Source organism: Uloborus diversus, unplaced genomic scaffold (assembly GCF_026930045.1).
Source record: "Uloborus diversus isolate 005 unplaced genomic scaffold, Udiv.v.3.1 scaffold_776, whole genome shotgun sequence".
In the NCBI taxonomy this organism is placed as follows: Eukaryota; Metazoa; Arthropoda; class Arachnida; order Araneae; family Uloboridae; genus Uloborus; species Uloborus diversus.
Genome location: NW_026558985.1, coordinates 66333 through 92503, shown reverse-complemented (window position 1 = coordinate 92503; position 26171 = coordinate 66333). Strand labels below are relative to the sequence as shown.

Genomic DNA, 26171 nt, shown 5'->3' with positions numbered 1-26171 from the left:
AAACAAAAGAAAGTGTAAAAACTAAGATAAGTCTGAACAGTACCATATAAGTTCAAAATGTTGACAGTTTTTTTTTTTTTTTTTTTTTTTTTTTTTTTTTTTTTTTTTTTTTTGACGGGGGCCGCAAACGCTTGTATGTCAAACAAATAAAAATATAAGACTGGAAATTGAAAATTTCATTATGGAAAAACCAAAGCACTCAAATAATTTTGGAAAAGAAAAACTAGTGAAGAGTTTTTTTAGAACATTTTAATCAATAATTTAATCAAGTAAAAACGATAGTGACATTGCCAAAGAAAAGGGGGGAAGGGAGAGAGAGATCCCAAACTCTATCTCCTTATTTTACGCCATCAAACTGAGCCTATTGAAGAACGATTTTGAAACTTTGATTTTGAAAAAGTCTCCTTACCTCTCTCTGATCGCCATCAAAAACGGCTTACAATTACTTAAGAACTTCGATTTCAAAAAACTTCTAGGAGTGCGCCCCAGCCCAAACCCTCTAAAAACAGCCTGCCCCATCATTAAAGATCGTCTAAAATTCCGTTTTTAGGACTTTGGGAAAATTCTGAAGGTCCCAAATTTTTCGTACCTCTAATATCTCCAAAGACTTCCCGTTTAGAACATAAATTCTGATAATATTTCCGGGAAGAGTCTCCAAACACCCTGATAACATCATTGAACATCTTATATAATATTTCTCTAGCCTGTTGTTCTGTCGCTACAGGAGATTTAATTTATTCATTTATCAAATTCCATGATTTACCCCATCGTTTTGAAGCTTATCATATCTGCTAATGACGAAAAAAAAATCCATGGTGTAAAAACTGCTTGGTTATTTTTGTCAAAAAAACTGCTTTTTTTCTTTCTTTCTTTTTTTTCTGAGTGGAATTTTCCACTCAGTGTTGGGCTACCATCAAGCCTTTCGACCTTCAGCCATTTTTCCTCACCCCTATTTCAGCAAATGGAATCGTTTAATCCGCCGGCCAACAGAGCTCAACTAACAGAGGCGGGCAGTATCTGTTGTTGTTAAAATCAGGAGAAAAAACATTGATTTTAACAGGATAAATCGCAGTTTAACTTTGTAGAAGCGTAAGTTTCAATTTATTTTGCTGCTTTACTACGCATTGTTTCAGTCTATAGCATCTCGAGGTTACATTGGAATCAGAAAATTCCCCATTTGAGAGCGAATGCTTCGCGTGGATTAACTAGTCATCTAAAATTGCGATTCTGGAATTTCAATATCGGAAAATCGCTGAAGACCTCTCGTCCGAACCTCTCGTCCCAGTAACATCACCAAAGATCGTCTAAATTTCCGTTTTAACAATTAACTTCGAAAATTTTATGAATGAGCGTCCCCCCCTCCCTCGCCAATATAGTTTAGAATAATCTTAAATTTCGTTCAAGGCCTTAAACTTCGAATAAGTACTGGGGTAAAGTTCCCGAAAACTCACCCCTAACATCATTAAAAGTCGAATGAAATTGTTTTTGGTACTCCAATTTCGAAAAATTTCCGGGAGGAGGCCCCTGGATTTCTTTTCTCCTTAACATCACCGAATATCGTCTAAAACTGCGTTTTTGAACAACAATTTTGAAAAAATTTCGAGGAAAAACCCCAAAACCCGAACATTTAACGTATTGGAGAAAAAATAAAAATTGTGTTTTCCAAGTTTCAATTTCGAAAATTGGTCGAGGAAAGCGCCCTCCAGGCCGTTTTTCCCTTCTAGCATTAGCAAAGATTGTCAAGAATACATTTTTAAGACCATATAAATTAGAAACAAGAAGCTGTGTCCAGAACTAAACGAGCCTACTTTCCCGTATACCAATATCGACTCTCTAGTATCTGATCAAAATTCTCAAAATTAGCTAAAAATGCAAACTATTTATACCATATTTTTAAAAATATTTTAAGTCGATGTCTAGAAATAAAATATGCCTTGCTCATCTAAAGAATTAGATGCGTAAAAATAAATAAACGAACAAATAAAGTAGCAGTACCTTTTAAACAAAGCAGCAAATACATTCCATTAAAAAAAAATCTTTAGCTGCTTTCAAAAAAAAAAAAAAAAGAGTTAAAATTACACTCCTGTTTGTGAAAGTTGCAACACCATGAAGGAAGCATCATAGTTAAATGAAATTTAATATACAGTTGAGTGGTAATAGTACAAATAAATGATTACATTTTCAAACCAAACAAACAATTAAAAGAGATAGAAATTAGTATTTTGTGTGGCCATCACGCGCCGCAATAAGAGCTGCTACACGACTCGGCATGGAGTGAAACAAAGTTTGAATATCTGCCTGCGGAAGAGTATTCCATATTGTTCGTATGCGCAATAGAAGATCGTCTGTCGAAGCAACAGGACGAGGATCACGAGCGAGACGCCTCTCAACGAAATCCCACACATGTTCAATCGGTGACATATCCGGGAATATGCAGGCCAAGGAAGAAGTTGTACCTGCTGCGAATCAAGGTAGGATTGACAGTCCTACCGACATGTGGACGGGCATTATCCTGCTGGAATACAGCCCCTGGAAATGCTTGCATGAAAGGAATAGCTTGGGGCTGTAAAATTTCGTTTATGTATCGGATACTGTTCAAATTGCCCATAATTCGTAGCAATTGTGATCGTCCATGATATGCGATGGCACCCCAAACCATAACTCATGGTGTTCGTTCACTGTGGCGTTCGATAATGCACTCCGGAATGTGCCGTTCACCGGCATAGCGCCGGACACGAATTCGGCCATCATGGTGCCACAAAGTGAAGCGAGATTCGTCAGAAAAGACGACCTGCTGTCAGTCAGAACGCCAGCTCCTATGCACATTGGCCCTTTGTAGCCGCAGGCGGCGATGGTTTTGCGTGAGAGGAATCCCGTATAAAGGAATCCTTGCGCGCAGCCCACGCTGCTGCAGACGTCTTCGAATTGATGAAGCACACAATGAAACACCTGTAGCTGTTGACCACTGTGCTGTCAATCGTCTAGAAGAAGCTGTACGGCGGTCCGTCAGCGCCATACGCACCAGGTGTCTGTCATCGCGAGCTGACGTCACATTTCGGGGTCCACTCCCGGATTTCCGAGTTGTTCGACCCTCGTCCGTCCACTGCTTCCAAACACGCATGATTGTGCTGCTGTTACGCTGCACACGAGCGGCTACCGCACGGTAAGACAATCCAGCTTCACGAAGGCTGACGATTCTGCCTCGTTTAAACTGCAAAATTTGCTCAAATTTCACTTTGTTTCGTCGAAGAGGAATAGTAAAGATTTAGTTAACGTTTACTCTCGCATATAACCACCGATAATCATACACGCCTCGCTACAGCCGTCTATTTATATTTGGTTCGATCCGCCGTTCAGAGGGCGCTGCTCAGCATACGCATGCGCTACCCGTCTGCAATTCTAATCATTTGCATATCATGCCCTACTTTACATTTCCTGCAATTTTCAGCTCACTCGCGTAAGTCCTTCGTGGTGTTGCAATTTTCACAAACAGGAGTGTAATAAACATAAAAATAAATACATCATATCAAAAAAAAAAAAAAAAAATCGTTTGTTTTTCCCCTGTTGCCAAGAAATAATTTTAAAAATGTATTAATAAAATTTCAAAAAGAAATATAAACAATAAAATGTCAACTAAAGAAATAATTTTCATTGTCGAAAAAAAAATCGTCTGCGCATATTTTTAAGTAGAAACATAAAGGACTCCGATTTTCTCCGCCAAAAACTGAATACATAAATTAAATTTTTAGAGTGAAAATAGAAACAAATCATATTAACAATAATTATTCCACAGTAAATACCATAACTGTGGAGCCAGTGTCGGAGTCAATCTCATTTTGGGATAAAAGAGTCAGATTCGGGGGTCGAAAGTAATAAATTCAAAGACTCGGAGTTGGAATCGGCCATTTCCCTTAGAGTCCGCAACTCTGCCAATATTTGCGGAGTCGGAGTTGGACTTATTTCGGGATAAAGGAGTCAGAGTCGGAGTCGAATATCGAACAGTCGGAGTCAGTCATTTTCCTCCGTGTATAAATTTTTGCCAAACCTACGAATTCAGAGTCGGAGTCGGGGAGTCGGAGGCCGACAAATTTTCGGGCACAGGGAGCCGGAGTCAGGTGCCCCAAAATTCTCGGAGTCGGAAGTTTGTCGTCCGGAGCTATTTCTAACAAAATTTGTTTGAAGTAAATCCGCCTTCAAGTGCGGAATCTACATTGACTTTCAGTTTTCCCGTAGGCGCTAATGTTAAGGCATTTGAACTGTTCAAAATTGAACGGAAAATTGCTCAAATCAAAAAGATATTTTATATACATGTTTTCCATCAAAAGCTTTTTCCCACAAAGTTTGTTTAAAGCAAATTTGCCTCCAGTTCGGGATTGCCTTGAATTTCCTCGTAGGCGCTAATGTTAAGTTTCCTTGAACTGTTCAAAATTGAACGAAAAATAGTTCAGATCAAAAAGTGAAATATAGGAATGAGGTATCCTCGCCGAGATCTTTCGACCAAAAAAAATTTGTTCGAATCGAACTACTCACTCAAAGGGGGGTAGGGGGTTGGACAGACAGACAGACCACAGACATTTTTCCCAATCTCAATACCCTACTTTCTAATTTTTAATTTTTCGATACTTATTTAATTATTTTTATTATTATTATTATTATTTTATTTATTTATTTATTTATTTTTTGAACAATCACGATTGCTTATTGTTTTTATTTGACCGTCCTTGATGTCCGGTTCCTTTTTTTATTATTTTATTTTTTTGAGCAATCACGATTGCTTATTGCTTTTATTTGATCGTCCTTGATGTCCGGTTCCTTTTTCAGAATGGACCAGGGGCCTCTGCAGCACCGCCATCTACCGGAGGACGGAGCTGCTCCTCTGGTCCTATCCTCCACTGGCAGCACTGACCACCGGAATCCCCTCCTCCTAGGCGGTGGCGTCCATGTCCTGCATACACACACTCCTACATACACACACGTCTACACACAAACAAGTCCTTACACACATGCACACACGTAACCGCCCAGGAGGAGAGGCAGGCTTGGGAGGACATGAGCCGTTTCTAGAAACAATTGCCTCCAATGAGTAGGATCCTGTCGCAACTCGTGACTGCGAAAAACATAATTCGAATTCAAAGTGTCAGAATTCAAATTAGATATATATACACACATATATATGTATTATTTTATTTTTTTTTCTCGCAATATTTTAAAGATGCATTAACCCTTCTTTCAAGCTTTTTTAGCCTACTTTCCCAGTAAAAGCCAGAGAAAGAAGAAATTAATATTCAGTTTTCCAGTCTTTAAAAAAAAAATTGGCTTTAGGGACACCGTCCACCTAATCTCCCTTCCCTCTCTGCAGTTTATTTGACCCCTCCCCCCTTTTCTTTTCAGGAATCACAAATTGCTTATTGTTTTCCCTTGACAGCGGTACTGTCCACCACTCCATCAGAATCCGATCCTCCTGGGTGATTGTGTTCATAATACACACACGCGCATAGGTGACTCGTACGTGAGGGGGGGAGGGGGTAACCGCCGTCACCTCACGTTCGAAAGTAAAGGGTTCCTACATACTTTTCTAAGTTCGAATTTAACGATCGATTGGAAAATGAGTGTTGATCGGTTCACGTGTTTAAAGAAGGAAGAATATATACGAAATAAGCGCGCTTTAAATATTTTTCTCATGATTTTATTTCATAAAAATTCAAGTGGAACTTTGAGTTGGAAGAAAGAGAGTGTGAGTACTGTGACGACCATCCATTCCTATTTTGAGGCTGTCTCCAATTTTTTGAGACATTTAATCCTTAATGACGTTGAAATCCTACAGTATACTCAATTTCCATATGAAAAAGTTAGTTTTTAAGGAACTGCCCACCTAATTCCCCCTCCTTCCCACCCGCATTACTTTTGAGAACCCACTTTTTTGGTGCACCAGCCGCCAATGCACACACACACTCGTGATTGTTCTTTTCTTTTTTTTTTTTGGTGCACCAACCGCCTACGGAGTTGTGCGATTCCAAGTAAACCGGCAGCTTTTTTTTTTTTTTTTTTTTTTCTTTCCGAATATACCCAGCAAAAAGATGGAGGCTGGCTAACAAGAGGCAGATGTTAGCCAACTCAAAAAAGATGAAGAAGGCAGACTTTTAGCCCTGTTGTCTTCAATTAATAAACCTAAATTTATTCCCATTTCGTTAAATGTGTGGCGTCCGGGTCATCATTTTACGTGGACGGTGGACGATGTGGAGGATTGTTCGGGACGGAATTTGAACCACGGACCTTTGTGTTGCTAACCCAGAGTGCTTTAACCACTGAATCAAAAGGGCCTCAAGGTTCGGGGACAAAGTTAGGATTTGTGCTCTCTGACGTCTGACGTACGCCACAAATGTTATGCTGCATCATTCAGTATTTTGAAAAAGTCTGGTCTACATCTTCTTACTTTCGACTTTTAAACTACTGATAATCACTGCAAGTACCCAATCCTTTTAATATAATAAAACTAACAAGCAAAATAACCTTATAAGGCAAGGCAACTTTCGATAACTCGAAGTCCCAAGGGACCGCCTAAAACGTTAGAGTTATTGGTAGTTCGAGTTATGGGAAGTTTTCACAACTGTTTCAAGAGTTTGGGATCCAAGGAAAACTTTGTGATAAAGGAATAGTCGAGTTATACGCTTCGAGTTATCGAGATCCGACTATTATTTAGGTTTACTGTTTAAATATTCCACTTTAGGGAGCCCTTCTGCTTAGCGAAAAGATACACAAAAATCAGATGCAAAAACTTGCTCATTTTTTCTGAATTCAACACTAAATATTCATAGTCGGTTAAAAATGTTTTTATTGTGCCCTTTTTTGTGATTTGAATTTTAACTTCGGAATATAATCGACTAGCGTCAAGCCCCATGCACCAACGATAACATGCCTACAGCAATCTTGGCTTTTGCTTCGTTTACGTTTGTTTCCTTCTGCGTCCATGTTTGTTCCGAGAAGAAGAGAAAGTTATATTAACAGCTTGAGAAGCTAGAAGAAGAAATCTTTTAAAGGCTGGTGGGAAATCTAACTTTATGGTAATGTTTGTTTATGTTTTAAAAAATAGTTTACAAAATTGCTGTCTATTTGCATGTACGGTATTTCAAGCGATATAATTTAGCATATTATTTCCAAAAGATGTCTAAGATGCGACAAATTGTTACTCCTCCTATCTTATCCATGTGTGTTGAATTTTTGACAAGTATGAAAGAAGTTTAAATAACTGGAATGATAAAATATCTTTTCAGTTTTAAGCATGGTAAGTATATAAACTTATCTTGATGCTTTTGCATGGTCATAAGTAGTGTTAAAAAAGTTGCTTAAATTTTTTTTTTTAAAAATCGTAAGTTCGGCAGCCAATAATTTAAAGTTCACAAAGCTCGAAAATTGTGATAATTTTTGAATTCTAGGGGAGCTAGGAAAAAAACTAAATAGATTGACATTTAGACACCTGAAAATATTTTTTACCTATTTTCTTCGATCGAATTCAAATTGTTTTTTAATCATCAGCGAATTTGAAAAAAAAAAATGTGTTGTAAGATTTGCTTGTTAAATTTCGTTCGTGTGTTGTAAGTTCATAATTTTGTTTGCAACAGGAAGTTAAACTATTTTGAGTCAATATTCGCTGGAATCTCTGCGAAATTCATTTTCATTCATCAAATTTCTCCAACTAGAATTTTTCACACATGAAAACAAAACTCCAACTTTGAAATTAATTCCAATTTCGCCTAATTTTATGAGCTTACAACTTTCTAGGAATTTATAGCTCACAGCTTAAGCATTGATAAAGAGATTTCTTTTGTCATTGATTATGATTGTGTAACAAATTTGAAATGTAAAGAATTTTTGGAGGCATTCCGTGCTATCATCGAATATTCGATTAGGGCAAAAAGCGCGTGCCAAGAAGCTATATATTTGGCCCATTGTTAGATTTTTGACATGACATAGTGAATACTGAAAAATCGGATGAAAACATCAAAAACGTGAGGAAAATGGTAATCACCTGTCAAATACTGACATTATTCAGTAAGTTACTGCCCTATAGCCAGGGGCGGACTGGCTATGTGGGCATCTGGGCAAATGCCAGAAGGGCCGGTCCCTCCGAGGGCCGCCGAACAGGTGCGAAACTTTCGGGCTACGGCCCCAAAGGGCTACGGGTGGTAACTCGGAGAGAGGTTTTAGAGCATTGTGGTGGACCTACAGTCTTGCATAATATAGACGAACGCGCGAACGGCGTTCGCAGAAAATTTTTGGCTCTGCAGAAAAAAACTTTTCAAACTGCTAACGTTGATTTAATTTTTTTTAATGGAATTTTTAAGAAAATCCCAGAGTTTTTTTCTGTTAAAGTCTTTCTCCAAAAGCCTTTTGAAGCACATGTGTAAAAAAAAATAATGGTTTCGGCAGTTTTCTTCAGTTGGTGAAAAGTAAGAACTAACTATATATGTTATTGTAGAAAAAAATAAATGATTTAAAGCATTTTTTTTTTTTTGTCTCTTTCATATTTGAATACAAATTAAATTTTTTATTCAAGGTGAGTCAGGCAAAATAATTATTTGCAGAAAATTTTCTAAATAGGATTTGTGTTTGCAGAAAGTTTTTCATTTTATCTAAGTCTGTGGACCTATAAACTTTTCGTGGGGCCGAGGTAGGGGTCGACTAGAGACCATGTCAGCGTAGTCGGAAACACAGGGCCGCCGAGAGCCAAAGCGCGCTCTTTGTCAGTTTGACCACTGGGACCCCAGAAAACTTATCAAACTTATACTACTTCAATTCCGATCCGGACCCTTTCTAGGGCCGGATCTCTGATTTTCGACTAGGCTGACATAGCCTCTTGCCGATCCTGCGGAAACAAAGGGACCTAGTTTGGAGTTCAAGCAGTAGAAATTTTACAAGTTTCATGAAGGGAGGGGTCCACCTCGACTCCCGCGGCCGTGGCCGGGGTCTCCTTATAAACACATCTTCATACATATATGTGTATTATGTGTGTGTTTGTACGATGTATAGTTTTATATTTTTTTAATGAGTTTTATGACAACCTTTGCGTTTATTTTATTTTATTTTTTTTTGCTGCTATTTGAGTAAAGGTTGTGTGTGTGTGTGTGGGGGGGGGATATTTCATGTCATTTACTCTGGGGGTTGATTTAGCATTTGTTTTATTTTTAAAAAGTAAATGCAACTTACAATTTAAATAAAACTAGAACCTCTTTTTAGTGTTGGAAATCAAAAAAAAAAATCTCTTTCTTTCAAAGAAAAAAATTTCTTTCACATCTGTGGGAGACCTCTACTGCTTCGCTTCAGGGCATTTTCACAGCCGCTTTTCACAGGTAGTCGTTTGTACAATCGAGCACTTAAAACTTTCACTTTCTTGCGGGGACATGGTGTTAATCGAAGAGACGTTCCTCTTGACAAGAAAGAAAACGGTAATAAGAAACAACAGGAATGGAGTGAGGTCGTCGCGTAACTTACTTTTTCTTATTTAACTTGACGTTCACTTGAATCAATAAAAGCAATAAAAATCCCCTTTTTCCAATTCCCTTCGATTCATCTGAAGTACAAGATATCTTCTTTTTACGATGGTTTTTTGTCAAAATACTCATTTTAAAGCGACCAGTACTAGTTAATCTTATCTAAAAATCTCACTCTCAGAAGGGGAATATAGCACAGGGCTTTAGGAGCAGAACTGTGGGAAGTACACACCAATACAAAACAGCGGAAATGCCAAACTATCCTTTTTCTACAATTAAACGTCATAAAGCTGTCGACAATGTGTCTTTTCCCAGGCCCTGATTTTTTTCCCTCTAGCCTAGGGGAAAATCGTTACTGTTCCAATGGAATTCATCAACTGCCGATAAATTTGGCGGCCTTTTTTGCGTGTTGTGAAGAGAGAGGTTAGGTCTCAGAATCATTCTCTGATCTAAAGAACTTTTAGCTCATACCACTTACTTTTTTCTGCTAGTTTTGCTTTTTTTTTTATTTCATTCTCAGGATATTTTTTACTTCATCATGTATGACTTTAAATGAATTTTAAGATATGCAAAAAAAAAAAAAAGAAACATTTCGAGCTGTATTTCGAAAGAGTGCTGAAGACTGCGAAAACGAATCCCAACAATTTAGCAGGTAAGGCATTTGTTTTTACAATTTTAACGATGTAATACAAATTTGTTGAATATTTCAATTTTTCTCATTCTTGAAGAAAAAGAAAAATAAAGCAGATTCAATTTGTAGGTCCGAAGGCTACCGAATTTTTCTTTAGAAAATGTAAGAGTTTTTTATTTAAAGACAAAGTGAGTTAAAATCAAATAAGAAGTTTTCAACTAAGTTTCAAAATATTTTTTTCTCCCATACAATATTTTAACTATGCTAAAATCTTCACAGAGGTGGACTTTATGTAATAACTGAGAAAAAAAAAAATGTTATTCTCTTTGATAACTATGCATTTAATATTTCTTTATTTTGTTCATAATGCTTTTTAATCATTTGTTTTAAATTTAATTGCATACTTTAAAATGGTTCAAAAAAAAAAAAAAAAAAAAAAAGAAGAGGAAGAGAAGCCTTTCTTTTCTTAAAATATGTTATCCTTCTCATGTTTAATCAATTTAAAGGAACACAACATGAAAAGAATAAATTTTCTTTTGATCCAGCAGTTAATGTTAGGCATATAATGATATAATTAATAAAATTTTGTAAATTATAATCGTAAAACTGCAAAATTGCTATTGCAAAGCTCATTTACGGTATTTACTCGCATAAGAATGCAAGTTTTTCAGATTCCCTGCAGTACCCCCCCCCCCTCAAGGGCCGGTTGATTTGACAACAGCCAGGGCCTAATTTCCTCCCCAGTCCGCCCCTGCCTATAGCCAGGGCTAAAGCATAAATACTGATGCCCGCTCAGTCGATTCTAGCCGGGGACCATTGGCGTAAACTAAGGGGGGGGGGGCGTTATATGGGGCAAGTGCTCCCCTAAGTTTTTTGAGCCATGAGCAGAGTTATTATTTTTCATCCCTAATTTTTAAGCAAATGATTGTTTTAAATTGTTTGTCAAATGATCTATATTTTATTTTCAAACGATAATAAAATATAGATCATTTGACAAGTGTAATTTGTATATTACCAATGCAGTTGTTATGAATTATATGCAAAAGTTGTATCCTTGTCTTCAACCACCAATCAGTAATTTCAACCTATAGTTTATATGTTTTTAAACTGCACCACAGCATTTCGTCTTTTTTTTTTTTTTTCAATCTGAAAATAAGAACACGGTCAAAATGCTGCTCCTCCGAAGTCCCCCCCCCCCTACACACACAGACACACCGGAAGCATTATGTAGCATCTGAATTTTATGTTTCAGATCTTCAATTTTGCAAATTTTCCAGGGGAAAGCCCAAAGTTACTGAACAACATCGAAAATCGCTTAAAATTTCATTTTGAAGCTTTAATTTCAAATAATTACTGGCCATAATATTAAAAAATATGACCTTACAATCTCGGTTTTAAAATTTGAATTTCAGAAAATATTCGACCAAGGGTCCCTATACCGTCCTCCTCCAATATCATAAGTAATTAGGTTTTTTAAACTACATTTTCAAAAATTTTAAGTGATAGCCGCAGAATATAAAACATTGCTTTAGTTTTTAACACCATAATTTAAAAAATTTTACCAGGTAAGAGCTTCAGAACCTATGTCGAACGCAGGGGGGAGGAGGGATTAATTTCGACCTATAAAAAAAATCAATCGGGAACAGACCTTGAGCTCCATCCGTTATCATGACATCGACAAATATGGCCTATAATCACGCTTTTAAGGCTTCAATTTCTGGAAATTCCACTGAGACCCCTGTACCTTTTGTCCCATTAGCATCAGTGAAGAAGTCTAAAATTGGGTTTTTAAAGCTCAAATACTGCAAAATTTTTGCCTGAATCATTCATATCTTATCAGATCTAAATTTTTCTTCTCATTTTCAATGTGCCCTCTTCCCTAAAAACTTTTTTTCTGGTTGCGCCACTGAAATAGAATATCAGTTTGGTTCAGGGAATAGGTCACTTATTACAGGGTGTGTACACTGTACAGATTCTTCATTCTTAGGATCATGGAAAACAACTTCTGAAGAAAAAAAAAATCATTTCCAAAGTACTTAGAATTCCTTGAACTTTCTAATTCATGAAGTTATTCGTGAATTAAAGCCAACGCAACTTAGAAAAAGGAATCTGTTCTTTAGGATTACAAAACCTAAGCACAACTATTTTGCATTATTTTAGTTGGATGGCAGAATATGAATCAAATTTCCCTTGGGAAAAAAAAGTCCCCCCCCCCCCACTTCTCGAGGCCAAGTTACGCCTCTGCCAAAAACAAAACTGCAATCTTCGGCTGGAATTGACTGAGCTGGCGGTGTATTTCATGTACTGACATTATTATCAAATACAGTGAGTATATAAACTCATAAGATTTCGTCATGCTGATAAAATACTTTAACCATAATTGGCACATCATACTAATCAAGTTAATTAAAAATTAAATTAATAAATTTAATTAAAATAAATTTATAAATTTTCCTTTCAACTAATAGGTACTGTGTGTAAATAGAAATGGATATAAAAACTGTTCAATCCAGTTTCCAAAAATAACTAAAACAATAATCTTTAAGCATTTTATCAATCTAAAAATACTTTATGGCAGGTAGGATTTATGTGCCTTTTTTTTTACTACATTGAGTTTTCATTGTTTAGGTACTTATGAATTATCTAATTGTATTTGATGTCACTTTTTTTTCCCTTTTATAATTAACCTTTCCGTTAAACTAATATTATTCTTCGTTTCTAAATAAGCCAGCCTGAACCGACCTAATTCATTTAAGTTTCATCAGTCATCTTCAGGGTCATTTTCAGAAAAAAAAGGAAATTTGCTGCAGATTTTAAAAAAAATAAAATTTCTCCTAATATGTTAAGTATTTAAGATTGAGTTAGATCTATCCTAAAGTAATAATGCTATTGCAGTGATTCAGATCAAGCGAGCAAACAAGGGTGCCCATAAGGGGAGGGGGGGGGGGCAAGTTTGGCTCAAGCCTTTCCTCCCCCTAGAAATTAAAACTTCTTTGCTGTTAGTACTTTTTCTTTGCAAAAATGTAAAAACATTTAGGGTCTGGTGGGGGAAAGTGGTCAATGGGGTAAAGTGGTCATAATTCAAAGAAATGGCTATAACATGGAAATAAATGTTCGAATGAATGTGAAAATTTTATTTTAGAGTAGTGCAGTTAGAAACTACATTTTGAATACAAAATTTTACAACTGGCAAAATTTTATTTGGTAAAAAAAATATTTTGTGTGATTATGAATTTTTTTAAAATCTAAACACCTTTTTTAACTTCCTTGGGAAATTTTGTTTGTTAGAATTATGAACAGTGTGACTGCGCAGGAAGCTTTCTACATGTCTCATGAACTCTTACTCATTAGCAGTTAGCTGAATCTATTTTGAATAATTTTTTAGAACAATTTTAGTAAGATGGGGTAAAGTGGTCATAATATTAGGCTTAACGAATATTGTTCTTCTAAAGTCACTTAATCTTTAAGTACAAGGCAGATATAAATTAAATATTAATTTCACTTAATATGTATTGTTTTTACAGTAAACAAGGTTAAATATATGAGTATATGCGCATGCATACGCATATACTCGTGTAGGCACGTAGATATACGTATTCACATAAATGCACCAATAAACACGTATTTGGGTATCTCGTAGTATTTTATATCTATACAGATATACATTCGACTATACACGTATATACCCGCTTATACTCATGCATATACGAACACTTATATACTCAGGTAGATTCGCGTACGTACTCGGCGAGTATGTACAGACACTTACATACTAGCATATGATATACATGTATGCAGGGTGAATTTAAACTCTTGGGCAAATTTTTAAAAGGTGTTAGAGAGGAGGATAAGAAATATATCGCCACAAACTCAACGCTGACGCGCTACATGCACGCAAAGCCACAAACTAATGGATGCAAAACAGGTCACAAATATATTACAAAAAGACAATTTTACACAACGACTTAAGAAAGTTTGAAAGTGATTGATGATTTTTTTTTTTTTTTTGCGGCCGGCATCTGTAACGAGACTTTTGAAAAACTTTCATCAGTCGCTGCGTCTTTGTTGCGATGTGTGTATTAGAGCTACTACGGGCCTTACTTTTTAACAACTGCTCTAAATATTTCTTAAAAACTAAATGTCGGGTAAAATCATCTTTGTGTAACAAATTTGTGAACTGTTTTGCTAACATCAGTTTATGATCTTTTGTGCATGTAGTGCGTCAGCGACCATAAGTTCCTTATGATTCTTTGCTTCTTATCCTCCCCTTTCACACCACTTAAATTTTGCCCAAGATCTAGGATTCACTTTGTAAGCATACATGTATATTAGCGGATATACTCGTAGATATACGTGGCTACATGTACTGGTGTTTACACGTAAATGTACGTATATACGTCTAACAGGTATAGAATCGTGTTTACACGTAAGCATACGTATATACTCTTGCTTCCACATATATATACGTGAGTAGACACGCACCAAACACGCACTGGATATATCCACGAATTAACTCGTGTATACCCGTATATATGTATGTAAGTACACTACTTGTCATTAAAATTGCTACACCAAGAAGGAATAGTCTGAATGAAACAAAATTTTGCACACATGATAGCAACATTGACACTAGAAAACGATTACAAAATGAAAGCAAAATGATCAAGTATTACTGGAAAAATCTCACATGAATGGAGGTTTAAGTACCCTGTTGCGCCACCTCTAGTTGGAATTCAAGAATCGATATGGTCGAGCATTGAGGTACAGCAGTTTCGTACGATGCCTTACGTCTTCTCGTACCACAGTTGCTGCAAACGCGCCAGTAATTCGATCAAACTTACAGGCTGTCCAATTTACCGTCTCAAGTGATCCCAGATATGCTCGATTTGTGACAAGTCACAAATCGCAGACCAGAGCATCGCGCAGACCAGAAAAAGTGATAATGTGGAAGAGGAAATCCCTTAACACCCTTGCTGTGTGTGACCGAGCATTGTCATGTTAAAAAATGGCTCCTGGGAGCCCCGTCGTGAGTGATAACACGTATGAGTTTGATCGGATGAGTGGCACGTTTACAGCAACTGTGGTACGAGATGACGCAAGATATCGTAAGAGTCTTATGTTTCAATGTCCGATTGTATCGCTTCGTACATTCACGCTAGAGGTGGCTTAGCAGGGAACTTAAACCTCCATTTATTCGAGATTTTTCCAACCATAAATGATCAATTTGCTTTAATTTTGTAATCACTTTCTAATGTCAATTTTACTATCACGTGTGTAAAATTTAGCTTCATTCTGGCAATTTCTTCTTGGTGTAGCAATTTTAATGGCCAGTAGTGTATCTATGTACACTTATATATGCGTATATACGTTGACTATACACGTATATACTCGAGATACATGTGCAAACACGCAAATGATGTTCGTTTGTGCGCGTATATACTCGCATATACACGTGACTCGTATATACTCGTGTAGACACGTATACAACCCTGTAGGCAATCACGTATACATACTTATATGCTCGTGCATACACGAATATACTTGAGTAGGCACATGCATGCATCTGATGTATACATGTATTTATTCATATAGGAACATGTTTACTCATGTTTACACGACACGTATATACTCGTGCATACCCGCATATACTCGTGCATACCCGCATATACTCGTACATATACTTGTAACTATAAAAATAACCGAAATATACAAATAAATAGGGTTATTTGCAACAGTTTTGCAGCTGTTTATAACTATGACTACTTTACCCCATGCTATGACCACTTTCCCCCACCCCATGGGGTAAAGTGGTCATAAATACAATGGGAAATGAAAGTGTTATAAAACTACTTAAATCAATATTTTTTTCCTGAAATTCAATGTATCGTGTTCTTTTATAATGCAATGTAAAATAACAACAAAAAAAGTTGAAGTGTTTAAAGAATTTATTGTATTTATTATCCACCTAAGTTGAAAACCTACGATTTTATGACCACTTTACCCCACCAGACCCTATTCATCTCATCCGTCATTAATGAATAAATTAAAATTTTCAAGTTTTAATAAATTTAATCTGTATTGAAATCGGTTTCCATGGGGAATTTTTTCCTGCTAAACCACGGGGAAAATATCTGAGCCCCCTCCCCCTCCCCCTTAAAGTTTTGAATATGGGTGCCCATGCGAGCAAATATTTTAATTTTTAAAATATTTGTTTTTAAAATTACATTGTTAGTGCCACATCCATTGACAAACTGTGTCCACAGATATGATGTTCACGGATGTGATAAAAATAACCATTTTCTACATTGAAGAACATGTGCTTTTGAAGTTTTGACTTGAAACTTGGAAAAAAATATCTTACATTTATTATTATCAATTTGCTGAATTATTGTAATATCTTACCTGTAAAGTCAGAACAAACAACGTAAGTAGAAGCACAAATTTGTAAATTACCGCTTCTACTTACGTTGTTTGTTCTGACTTTACTATTCAGCACAAAGGTATTTATTTATCTTATCTTACCTGGTTATTTTAAATCTTTATGAGCCGCAGATGTGATGAGTTGATCTTTACTTTTTCTAAATCAAGTACGCAAACATTGAATAAAGTCACAGAAATCTCAAAGCAAGCTTCTGTTTCTGTCCCACTAAACAAAATGGCTTCTTGAGAGTTGATCCTTCAACCAATACAGTTTGGTGCCGCAACATGGAAGAATTTATTGGCATTTTCTTTTCTGCCCACAGATGTGACTATTTCTCTGGTTACAAGCATTAAGCTTGCAATTAAATAAATATGAAAATTAAGTTTAACTAAATTTTTGAGAAGTGTGCACTAAATGTGTACTTGATCAGGGTTCGTACGCTCCTTCAAAACTCCTCCAATACTCCTTCATTTAGGAAATTTTTTTGAAGGGCCCTTCAAACTCCTTCATTTTGGTTTTAACTCCTTCAAAACTCCTTCTTTTTTAGTTCAAGACTACATAGTCTTCCTCTATGAAGTAACTTACAATACTCTGATTGACAACTAACTTCGTCACAAGGGCCATTTTAATGTAGTGATTTTGTGCATTTATGTTTTTTTCATAAAGATGTGATTTACAAATTGATCGTAGTTAAGTCCTAAAAGTTGAAGGTGAAAATTTTATTAGAAGACTCAAACATTTCATAAGTGAAGTAAAACAAGCTTAACCCCTTGAGGACCAGCGCTCGGAAAACGAAGCGCAGCTACGGGACCGAACGTTCTGAAATGGAACGCCGCCATCAGCCCGAGCATTTACAGCAGTTAAGCCTAACTGAACAAAAATATTCATATAAAATCAGCATCTCAAAATAATGGCTTGAAATTTTAATTTTGTTTAAACAATGTACTACTGATTACTAATTACTAATATAAAGACTATTACATTATTAGAAGGAACGAAATAAGTAGAATACTAAAACTTTAACCATGTGCACAAAATTAAATGATATGTGCACAAAAACAAAGTTAGAGTTTGACATCGTGAGTGTGGAATCAAAGAAAAAGAAATGTAGCAAAAAAATATGTTCCTTATGTAATTTTGATTAAAACAACTTAGGTCAACGAATTTAAACTAGTTATATTTCCCACGCGACAAGTTTCAAAACTGCTTCATAATTCACTCGAAAACATTCCCTTTCACTCACTTCGCTAATCATTTTTATTGCAACTTCCCATCCCCAAATGAAAAAGAATAAATACAGAAGAACAATATCAGAAATGATTCAAAAATAATCATAAACTTCAGGCCTCTTGAACTCATTCCTGTAGTCTCATCGAACGGGGAATCCCAAAAGTCTGGAACACATACGCGAAAATATTTTAACCTTCCTTCCCTCCCCCATAATTTATTCAGCTAGATGTATACCTCTTTCAATTACTCGTAAAAAAAGAGAAGCAAAGATATAAGCAAGAGCAATTGAGACCTCATAAATCATATGCGCAGAGCAGTGATTCACTGTTGTTTATATAAAAAAAAAATCTATCCCATTGAGAGGCCCAAATAAGAAACTACATGAAGGTCTAATACCATGTGACTCGAATATGATCAAAGTTATAGCCATTTAGCGCCATCTAGTATCATTTAAATATTCAATTCAATCCTTCCATTTCGAGAAAGCATATACGTGACGCTGGGACTACAGCGTCGATCAGAGCGCGTAGCGGATAAGTGACGCTGGGCTGATAGGAGAGGAATCGTTGCGTAGCGTCCGCGTGACGCTGGGTGCGAACGGGTTAAATGGTGCTTGTGTATTTTTTCAAGTTTTATGATTATTGTTTTTCCCTCCATCACACTTTCAGCAGCTAGAGTCAGGTTGTCTAATTATTATTTAAATATTTAAAACTACGTAAGTAGATGTACAATGTTCAGTGAGTGTATTAAAAAACAATTGTTTAGTAAATTGCTGTTAGATATTGTAAAAAAGGTCATCCACAAGTGATGTCATGCCTTGAGGGGAAGACGGGCTCATGAAGTTGAGACAAGGGGAAGAGAGAGGGTGACAAAAAGTGACATCACACAGTTATTGTAACAGTATGTTTAACAAAATGACATGTAACGAGAGGACGAGTTAGGTGAAGTGTGACACTTTGTGATAAAGGGAGGAGGGGGTCAAATATGTTTAAAAAAATTGTGACATTATTTAATGATAGCCCATTAGTACTCCTTCAATACCTCATTTTACTCCTTCAAAACTCCTCCATTTTATTTCTGAAATTGAATATGAACCCTGTTGATCGAAAATATAAAAATGTAGCTTAAATGGCTAATTTCTTGTTTGGTGCATGAAATATAAAATATGGAAAAAAAAAAAGATAAGTGGTTACAGGCCACAAATGTGATAAATCACATTCTGTAACCAAAATTTATATAATAAATAAAATATTTTTTTTCTCATTTAGCAACTTCAATATATTCCATCAGTTGTATTGCAGTGTTTAATTCACTTGAATTATTTTCTAAACTTTTATTCTTTATAGTAAAAACCAGAAACACTAAGTCCTGATTTTTCTGAGAATGACCCTAATAGTTTGTGAAGATAAATCTGAACCATATCCTTGAAGTTGTATCTTAGTTCAAGATGTCTCAACAAACGTTTGGTGGAAAAGTTTTTAGAAAAACTAATATAGCTCATGTGTTTCAGCATCAATTGAGAACATTTCATCCAGTTTTGGATTGAAACTTTCCAAACTTAAAAATTAACTCTGTGTACAAAAAGCTACAAAACTGTTGTTTTGTTATCATATGCTTTAAGATAATTTAAGATTTGAACTCCTCTCATATCGTGCAAAGGAGAATTCTAGGATTAATTATAAAATAGATTTATTGAAATTGTACTGGATTTAAATTTTTATGCTAAATGCAGTTTACCACATTGCTAAACATTGAATATTTTGTTTTACAGGTATTATTGTGAGAGCTTTGTGGTCCAGTAATGTCCATTGCAGTTGAAATTCTATGTCCTACTTGTGGAAGTGAGTTACAACCTGTTCAAAATTTTGAAAGCAGGACTTTTGTCCATATTGAAGATCTCCAGTATGATTGCACAGCATGTGGGTATAGATACAGCTACATTGATGTTGCTATTTCCGATGAAACCACAACTGGAGAAAAGTCGCCATCTAAGCCATTTTCCTGCAGTATATGCAATAAGCAGTTCGAGCAAAGTGGGACCATGAGGAGACACATGTACGTTCATTCCAGTGTGCGCCCATATGCTTGTAATAACTGCGATAAAGCTTTTAAGACTAAGGCTGCTTTGAAACGGCATAACATCATACACACCGGCGAATGCCCCTATGAATGCAGCACTTGTAAAAGAAAATTCAACCAAATTAGTAATTTGAGAAAACATTTAGTGATACATAACAATAATTGCCCATTTTTTTGTAATGTTTGTGGGAAAGGATTTAATCAGCTCAGTAATCTGAAGAAGCACATGGTAGTTCATAAAGAACATACAGTTGTCTCGGACAGCAGTGGTAAGCCTGAACATTCTGTCATTCCTATTGGAATGGAAAAAAATGTCAGTCGTCCAGTTGTGACACATTTGAGACCCGCAGATATGTAGCTCAGAATGATAACTATTTAATTCCTTTGATAAAAAATACTTTGTATTTTGAAATTAGTTATAATTATGTCTAAATCATTACTTTTCTACTTTGGCAAATTACATATTATTAAATCAGATTCATATTTTTATTAATAGTGTTTTATTATTATAGGTGTACAAAGAAAGCCATTAATAATCAACAACTTTTTAATAAGATAATTATTTTGTTACAGAAAAATGCATTAAATCGATTATTTTGTTTAAGCCAGCATAATTAGTTCCAAGTACAGTTTTCATTTGACATCAAGCAAGATTAGTTTCACTAAAGAATGCATATATAATGAAACTTGTAAAGTCAACTTCTTACGGTGCAGAACTTGAACATTCAAATTAGACAGGTGGTTAGCTTTTAGTAGGTAGAGTTTTCTTTTCTTTTTTCTTTCTTTTTTTTTCTTCCCAGTATTGCAATCTTTTTACACCATGCATTTTTTTTTTGGCAATTAAAATAGTTTTTTTATTTATTTTAATTTTAAACATTACTTTAAAATTTATTAAATATTTTGTTTAAAAATTATCTAAGATATAGTTGCATATCTTATTAGTTCTGAAAAGTTTCTTATTCTGTATAAATAATTCCTAAAAATATAATGAATTTCAAAAAAATAAAACAAATAATCAAGTGATCAGCTCACATAGGGATTTTACAATACTCATACACAAATTGGGTGTATATTAGTGGTCAATATCGAAAGGTTATCAAGCTAGGTGGTCATGTTTTAAAAATTTTCCTTCATTGTAAAATATTAAGTAATTTGGCTCTTGAGAAAAAACAGTCAACTTCACAGGTTTTACTGTATTAGAAATACTGTAGTTAAGATAATTTATATGTATTTATGATTTTCAACTCAAAATGCATGGATAATGTATTTGTCCAGACCAAGAATAACATGCAAGAGGGTTGAGATAAATTATTATCATTATTATTTTTTTTTTTTTTAATGTACTGCCATATACTCACTGTTATTATTTTACTTATTGTTTTTCTTTATTTGTTGCTGTGAAAAGTTTTTCTTTGGATAAGACAAAAGAAAGTCTGTTGTTCTTCTGTTCCTAAATGAAATGTAGTTATGAATTTATATTATTTCTTTGTGTGTAAATATAAAAAATGTATGTAAGTACTATAAATTAATTTATTTTCAAAATGCCCTTTTTATTGTGTTAGCAGAATATGTACATTTCAAGTAAATTATTTTAAATCTATATTAAACTTTTCTTTATAAGTGACACTTTGAAACTCTTTACCAATTGCTATGTGAATAGCTGGATATGAGATTTAGTAAAAGATTATATTGCAACATTAAAATGCAAATTTGGAGGACACTGCAGACACTTGTTTATTTTGAGGTTTCAAAGACTCATCTTTTCAATGCAAAACATGAACCTATTTGTTTTTTAATGGTTTGTCATTTTCTCATTAGTTGTTTGGTGAATCTGCTATTTTTACTTTTTAAACTGTTTATTGAGCAATCACTATTGCTTATTGCTTTCATTTGACTGTTTTGAATTCCTATGATTTTATTCCCCCCCCCCCCCCCCACGCCGCCCTCTGCAGCATCACCGTCGAACTGCTCCTCACGATGCTGCTCCTACAGCGAAAACCGTCTCCATATTGCATCCATATCCTACACACACATGCATACATACACAACCACACGCACGCACACACATACAAACATACACACAACTACCCACACATTCATGCCTGCACACAGACACAAACACACGTCTACACACACATACCCCCTACACACATGCTTACACACACATACCCCCTACACACAAACACACATACCCCCACACACAAACACACACGCTTACATACACACACACACACTCGTGATTGCGAAAAACATAATTTGGTTTCAAGATGACAAAATTCAAATTAATTTTTCTTTTTTATTCTGTCTTGTTTCTTTTCTCAGATGTCTTATTTATCCGTAAGCTCACTGATTTTGCATCGAAAAAGGATTCCTTGAAACCTTTGTACTTCTGTGGGAAGGTTAAATACTGTATCTGCAGAGTTTTTGAGATGTTTGAAAGAATGAGTTTTTCATTCCATACTAACAATAGGGAAGCAATTTTTTTTTTGCTTTATCTTCAACAAGAAACCAAAGAAATAAGTTTCTTAATGAGGATAGATGACAAAAATGAAAACTTTCCAGTTATTTCACACAGTAGTACAGTTCCGTGCAATTTACCTTTTAATGTTGTAATATTAGATAGAAGCCATTGGGCGTCATGTGGAGGTTCTGAGTTTGTCTTACTGAAATTCAGTCCATGGCATAGTTGATTAATTATTATAGGTACTATTTCTCAATTAATTATAGTTTTGGTTTGGCAGTTCAAGACTGCAATCATTTTCTGGATTTCAGAAAAATACACTTGGTTTCGTAATATCTTTTAAAATTATGAACATAAGTTTTTTAAAGGGGATGTTTGGAGAATGTTCCCTACTTTTTTTTTTCTACTTTTCAAGGCAGTAGTCACAAAATTCACCAAACTTTGCCAGCATGGTTATAGCTAGGATTGCCATTAGGAGGAGGCAAGTGTAGATCAGGCCTGTGTCCAGGATTTCACAAAGGGAGGGGTTTCAAAGATCTTTTAAAAATCATTTCTCGCAGTGGCATGAAAACACCTCTTGTACCAAATAATTCATTCCTGTTTTATGGTTATAATCAAGCAATGGAGTACTTTAGGGACCAGAGCCATTGAATTTTAAAGCACATTACTATTCCTAGGAAGAGATAACAAGCAATAGTACTATATACATGTAGGGACGTTTGTGACCCCTCCCCTATTTCTCCAAATTCCGGCTGCGCTAGTGGATAGAATGTTGTTTTACAGCTTCTTCAGAAACAAGCCTTTTTATCTGTTAACTACATTGCATATTGCAAATGGTATTAAAAATTTCACACAAATATTTTTTTTTACATGCTGTATACCAAAAAATATTCCCATTGGATGTTTTGTATTCAGTGGTTCTTTTGCAACTGGTTTTCTAAAATATAATTTCAGTTGGTGAAGAGTGGGCACTCGTAAATTGCAGAAAAAAAATCAAAGAAAATGACTTAAAAAAAGAGCAGTGACATAAACATTAACACTATAAGTTAAATATCATTTTCTTCATATTGCTTTTATCATTATTTTCCCCCAATGGGAGGGGTTTAACCCCTAAAACCCTCCCCTTGGACACGGCCCTGGCGTAGATGCAACCAGATAGGGATTTTTAGTTGCCCCCCCCCCCCTGCCAGTGCGGTCCTCGAACATTTAATGAAATTATAGTCTTTCTCCTTCCCTAAAGAAACATTTTCAGGTCAGATGCGAGCAGGAAAAGGGATTATGTGGCTCTCCAGAAATTTTTTGAAATTGAAGCCCTAAAATTGCAATTTTAAATTATCTTGGTGACATTTGGGAAGGAAGATCGTGGGAACCGGAGGTTATCTTCTAGGGAGGAGCAGTTGCCCCTTCCTGTCCCCTTGTGGCTACGCCCAAGCTTGCCAGTTAGTTGCTAAATGTTCAACATAGCTGCAGTATTTGAGATGTTTTCAAGATTTATCTGTTGTGTCACTTTCTGTAGTGTGACATTCTACAAACAGTTGACGATGTGGTTCAGTTTTATTTAAGTTTCTAGAGCTCAACTTGACCTGCTACTTGAAGTAAAAAAAGCATTCAGTTGAGTTAACTCTACTTTCCTTAAAGGAAAAAAAAATCAAGAACGCTTTCCTGCGTTGGTTTGAACATAAGCGTTTTAAAAAGTAAGAAAATGAATTGCAAGCAACATGCTTACAATCGTAAATGAGCGATCTTCATGTTTCTGGACAAAATGGTTCTAGCTTTGTTTCTGCGATTTTTATGAACGGTTTGATAGTTTGACTTAATTATCTTCTGGTTTAAAACTTATCCTCATCACACAGCTCCAGTAGGTCTCAGAAAGGTTGGTTGTACGGGCATATCTCCCGCTACTTCGGTCGGAGCGATATGGTAGTAGCTTAGTATAGGCGAAAATTAATTACTCCATTGCGGTCGGTTAAGGCATTCTAAAAACAGAAGTGAGTGTGAAGATCGCACAGCATAAGAGCGCCCTCTACCGTATTAACAAAATCGCTAATATTAGTTCCATGCCGTTTAACACCTTCCAAGACACTGATGGTATCAAGAAAAACAATGCGGAGTAGGTTGGAAGACGCTAGTATCTCGAATCGGCGTCCATTGTGATAGATTGGATTTTCGCTGTACTTGATTAGCTGGATTGTGACAGAAAGAAGGCGTATTATCTTCAACGATGAATCCGGATTTAGTCCCATTGGTCATAGGTAACCTATTTCATTCCATAGCACGCCGTGTTTCGTCTTGTATAGCTGCAAGAGGAGACAAAACTACTAACGGTTTTGTAACCGAAATTGCGTCATAGCTTCTTAATAAAACAATCTTTATTACTGAATTTGTAATCATTTCCTTATCTTCTCATAAGCCGTAAGCATTTTAAGTTTCATGAAGATCGCTCGTTTCCTTCCAGGTGAATGTGTTTTTTTTTTTTTTTTTGTGACAGTGTATTTCAACTTCCGAACACAGTTCAATTTGCGCAACTTAATCACTCCCCATAATTCTGATTTTGGGCTGAAAATTTAAGTTCAAGTACAAGCATTCGAAAATATTTAATGAGATTCAAAAATAGCGGTAAAAAAATAGTTGTTCGTTACTCCAAAGTCTAAGGCGCCCTTTATCGGCATTCTTTAAACTATATTTTCAAAATTTATTTTCAAGAAAATATTGATAAAAATAATACTTTTAGTGAGAACCACAAACGAATCGATCAACCGATTTTTATGATCATTTGAAACTTCAGACCCTAAACTTTGATGGCACATATCTCCTTCGGAAGATATTTGGAACCCTTATTTTTTTGGCATGTTTATTCTGTTGTACATATACATTTCTGTAGCTTCCGTCATAAAACTTGGAGATTCTACATTTTAAAACAACAATTGCAAAAAAGTGGCCTTTATTTCCTGCCACTAGCTTTCAAACTGAATGAAAATTTGAAATGTGACGAAAGTTGTGGTCCCAGCAGATAACAAGTTTTTGAGCAAAGGTTTGCTTCAAATTGGAATTTAAAAAAGAAATTAAAAAGGCATGCTGTACCACACCGCAGGGTAGCCCTCCACCCCCAGCATCAGGCCGTCATTTCAAAGTTTTCCGGAGAAGGAGGGTATAATACTTATAGTGCTCTTATAAAGGGAAAAAACACCAAAATGCATTTACATTTTTTTTTTTGAAACACAGTGTGGGTTAATATGACGGGCGTACGGGGATTTACGGTGGTGCGCCGCACCCCCAAAATTTTTGGTTGGGTTTTGAAAAAAAATAATTTAGTATATTTCACCCAGAAATGCAGTTGAGGGAAAAAACATTCATAGCTGCTAACTAGAAAATTTACTTGAATCCAGTGTATCACACGTGGCTAGTGCGGTAAAATGTAACTGCTCATACTAACAATTAAAGGAATTTTATCCGCTTGAAAAAAAAAGTCATAATTTCATTTTCATGCAAATAAAGAAATTTCTCAAACAATTTATTGCTCAGTGCTGCGTTATTGTATAGAATAATTGCATGTTCTGTAATTGGGTATTTATTCGTATATCAATGCCAATTCTTCTATTTTGAAACAACTAGGCTGATCAAGTCCAAAAAAAAAAAATATCAATAGAATCTCCGAATCCCGGACATTTTGCTGTAGTGGTGCATCCGGGCGGGGGGGGGGCACAATACTGGTGACCTTCCCCATAAAATGCCGAGTGGATGTTTTGAAAAAAATATTCTTTATTATTGAAGAGAAGAAAAGATCTAATATTGAGAAAACGCAGTTATTTTAAGGGACAAAAAAAAAAAAAAAAAAAGAATGTTGGGAAAAAACCTTAATTT

The 26171-nt window shown here is 35.5% G+C and overlaps 1 protein-coding gene across 1 annotated transcript; it reads left to right on the top strand.

Moving 5' to 3' along the window:
• The first annotated feature begins 6961 nt into the window (after positions 1-6961).
• Positions 6962-20263, top strand: LOC129233887 (zinc finger protein 430-like). The gene is made up of 2 exons (XM_054867816.1): positions 6962-7061; positions 19542-20263. The coding sequence occupies exon 2, from the start codon at positions 19572-19574 to the stop codon at positions 20205-20207; it is 636 nt and encodes a 211-aa protein (XP_054723791.1). The 5' UTR covers positions 6962-7061; positions 19542-19571; the 3' UTR covers positions 20208-20263.
• The last annotated feature ends 5908 nt before the right edge of the window (positions 20264-26171 follow it).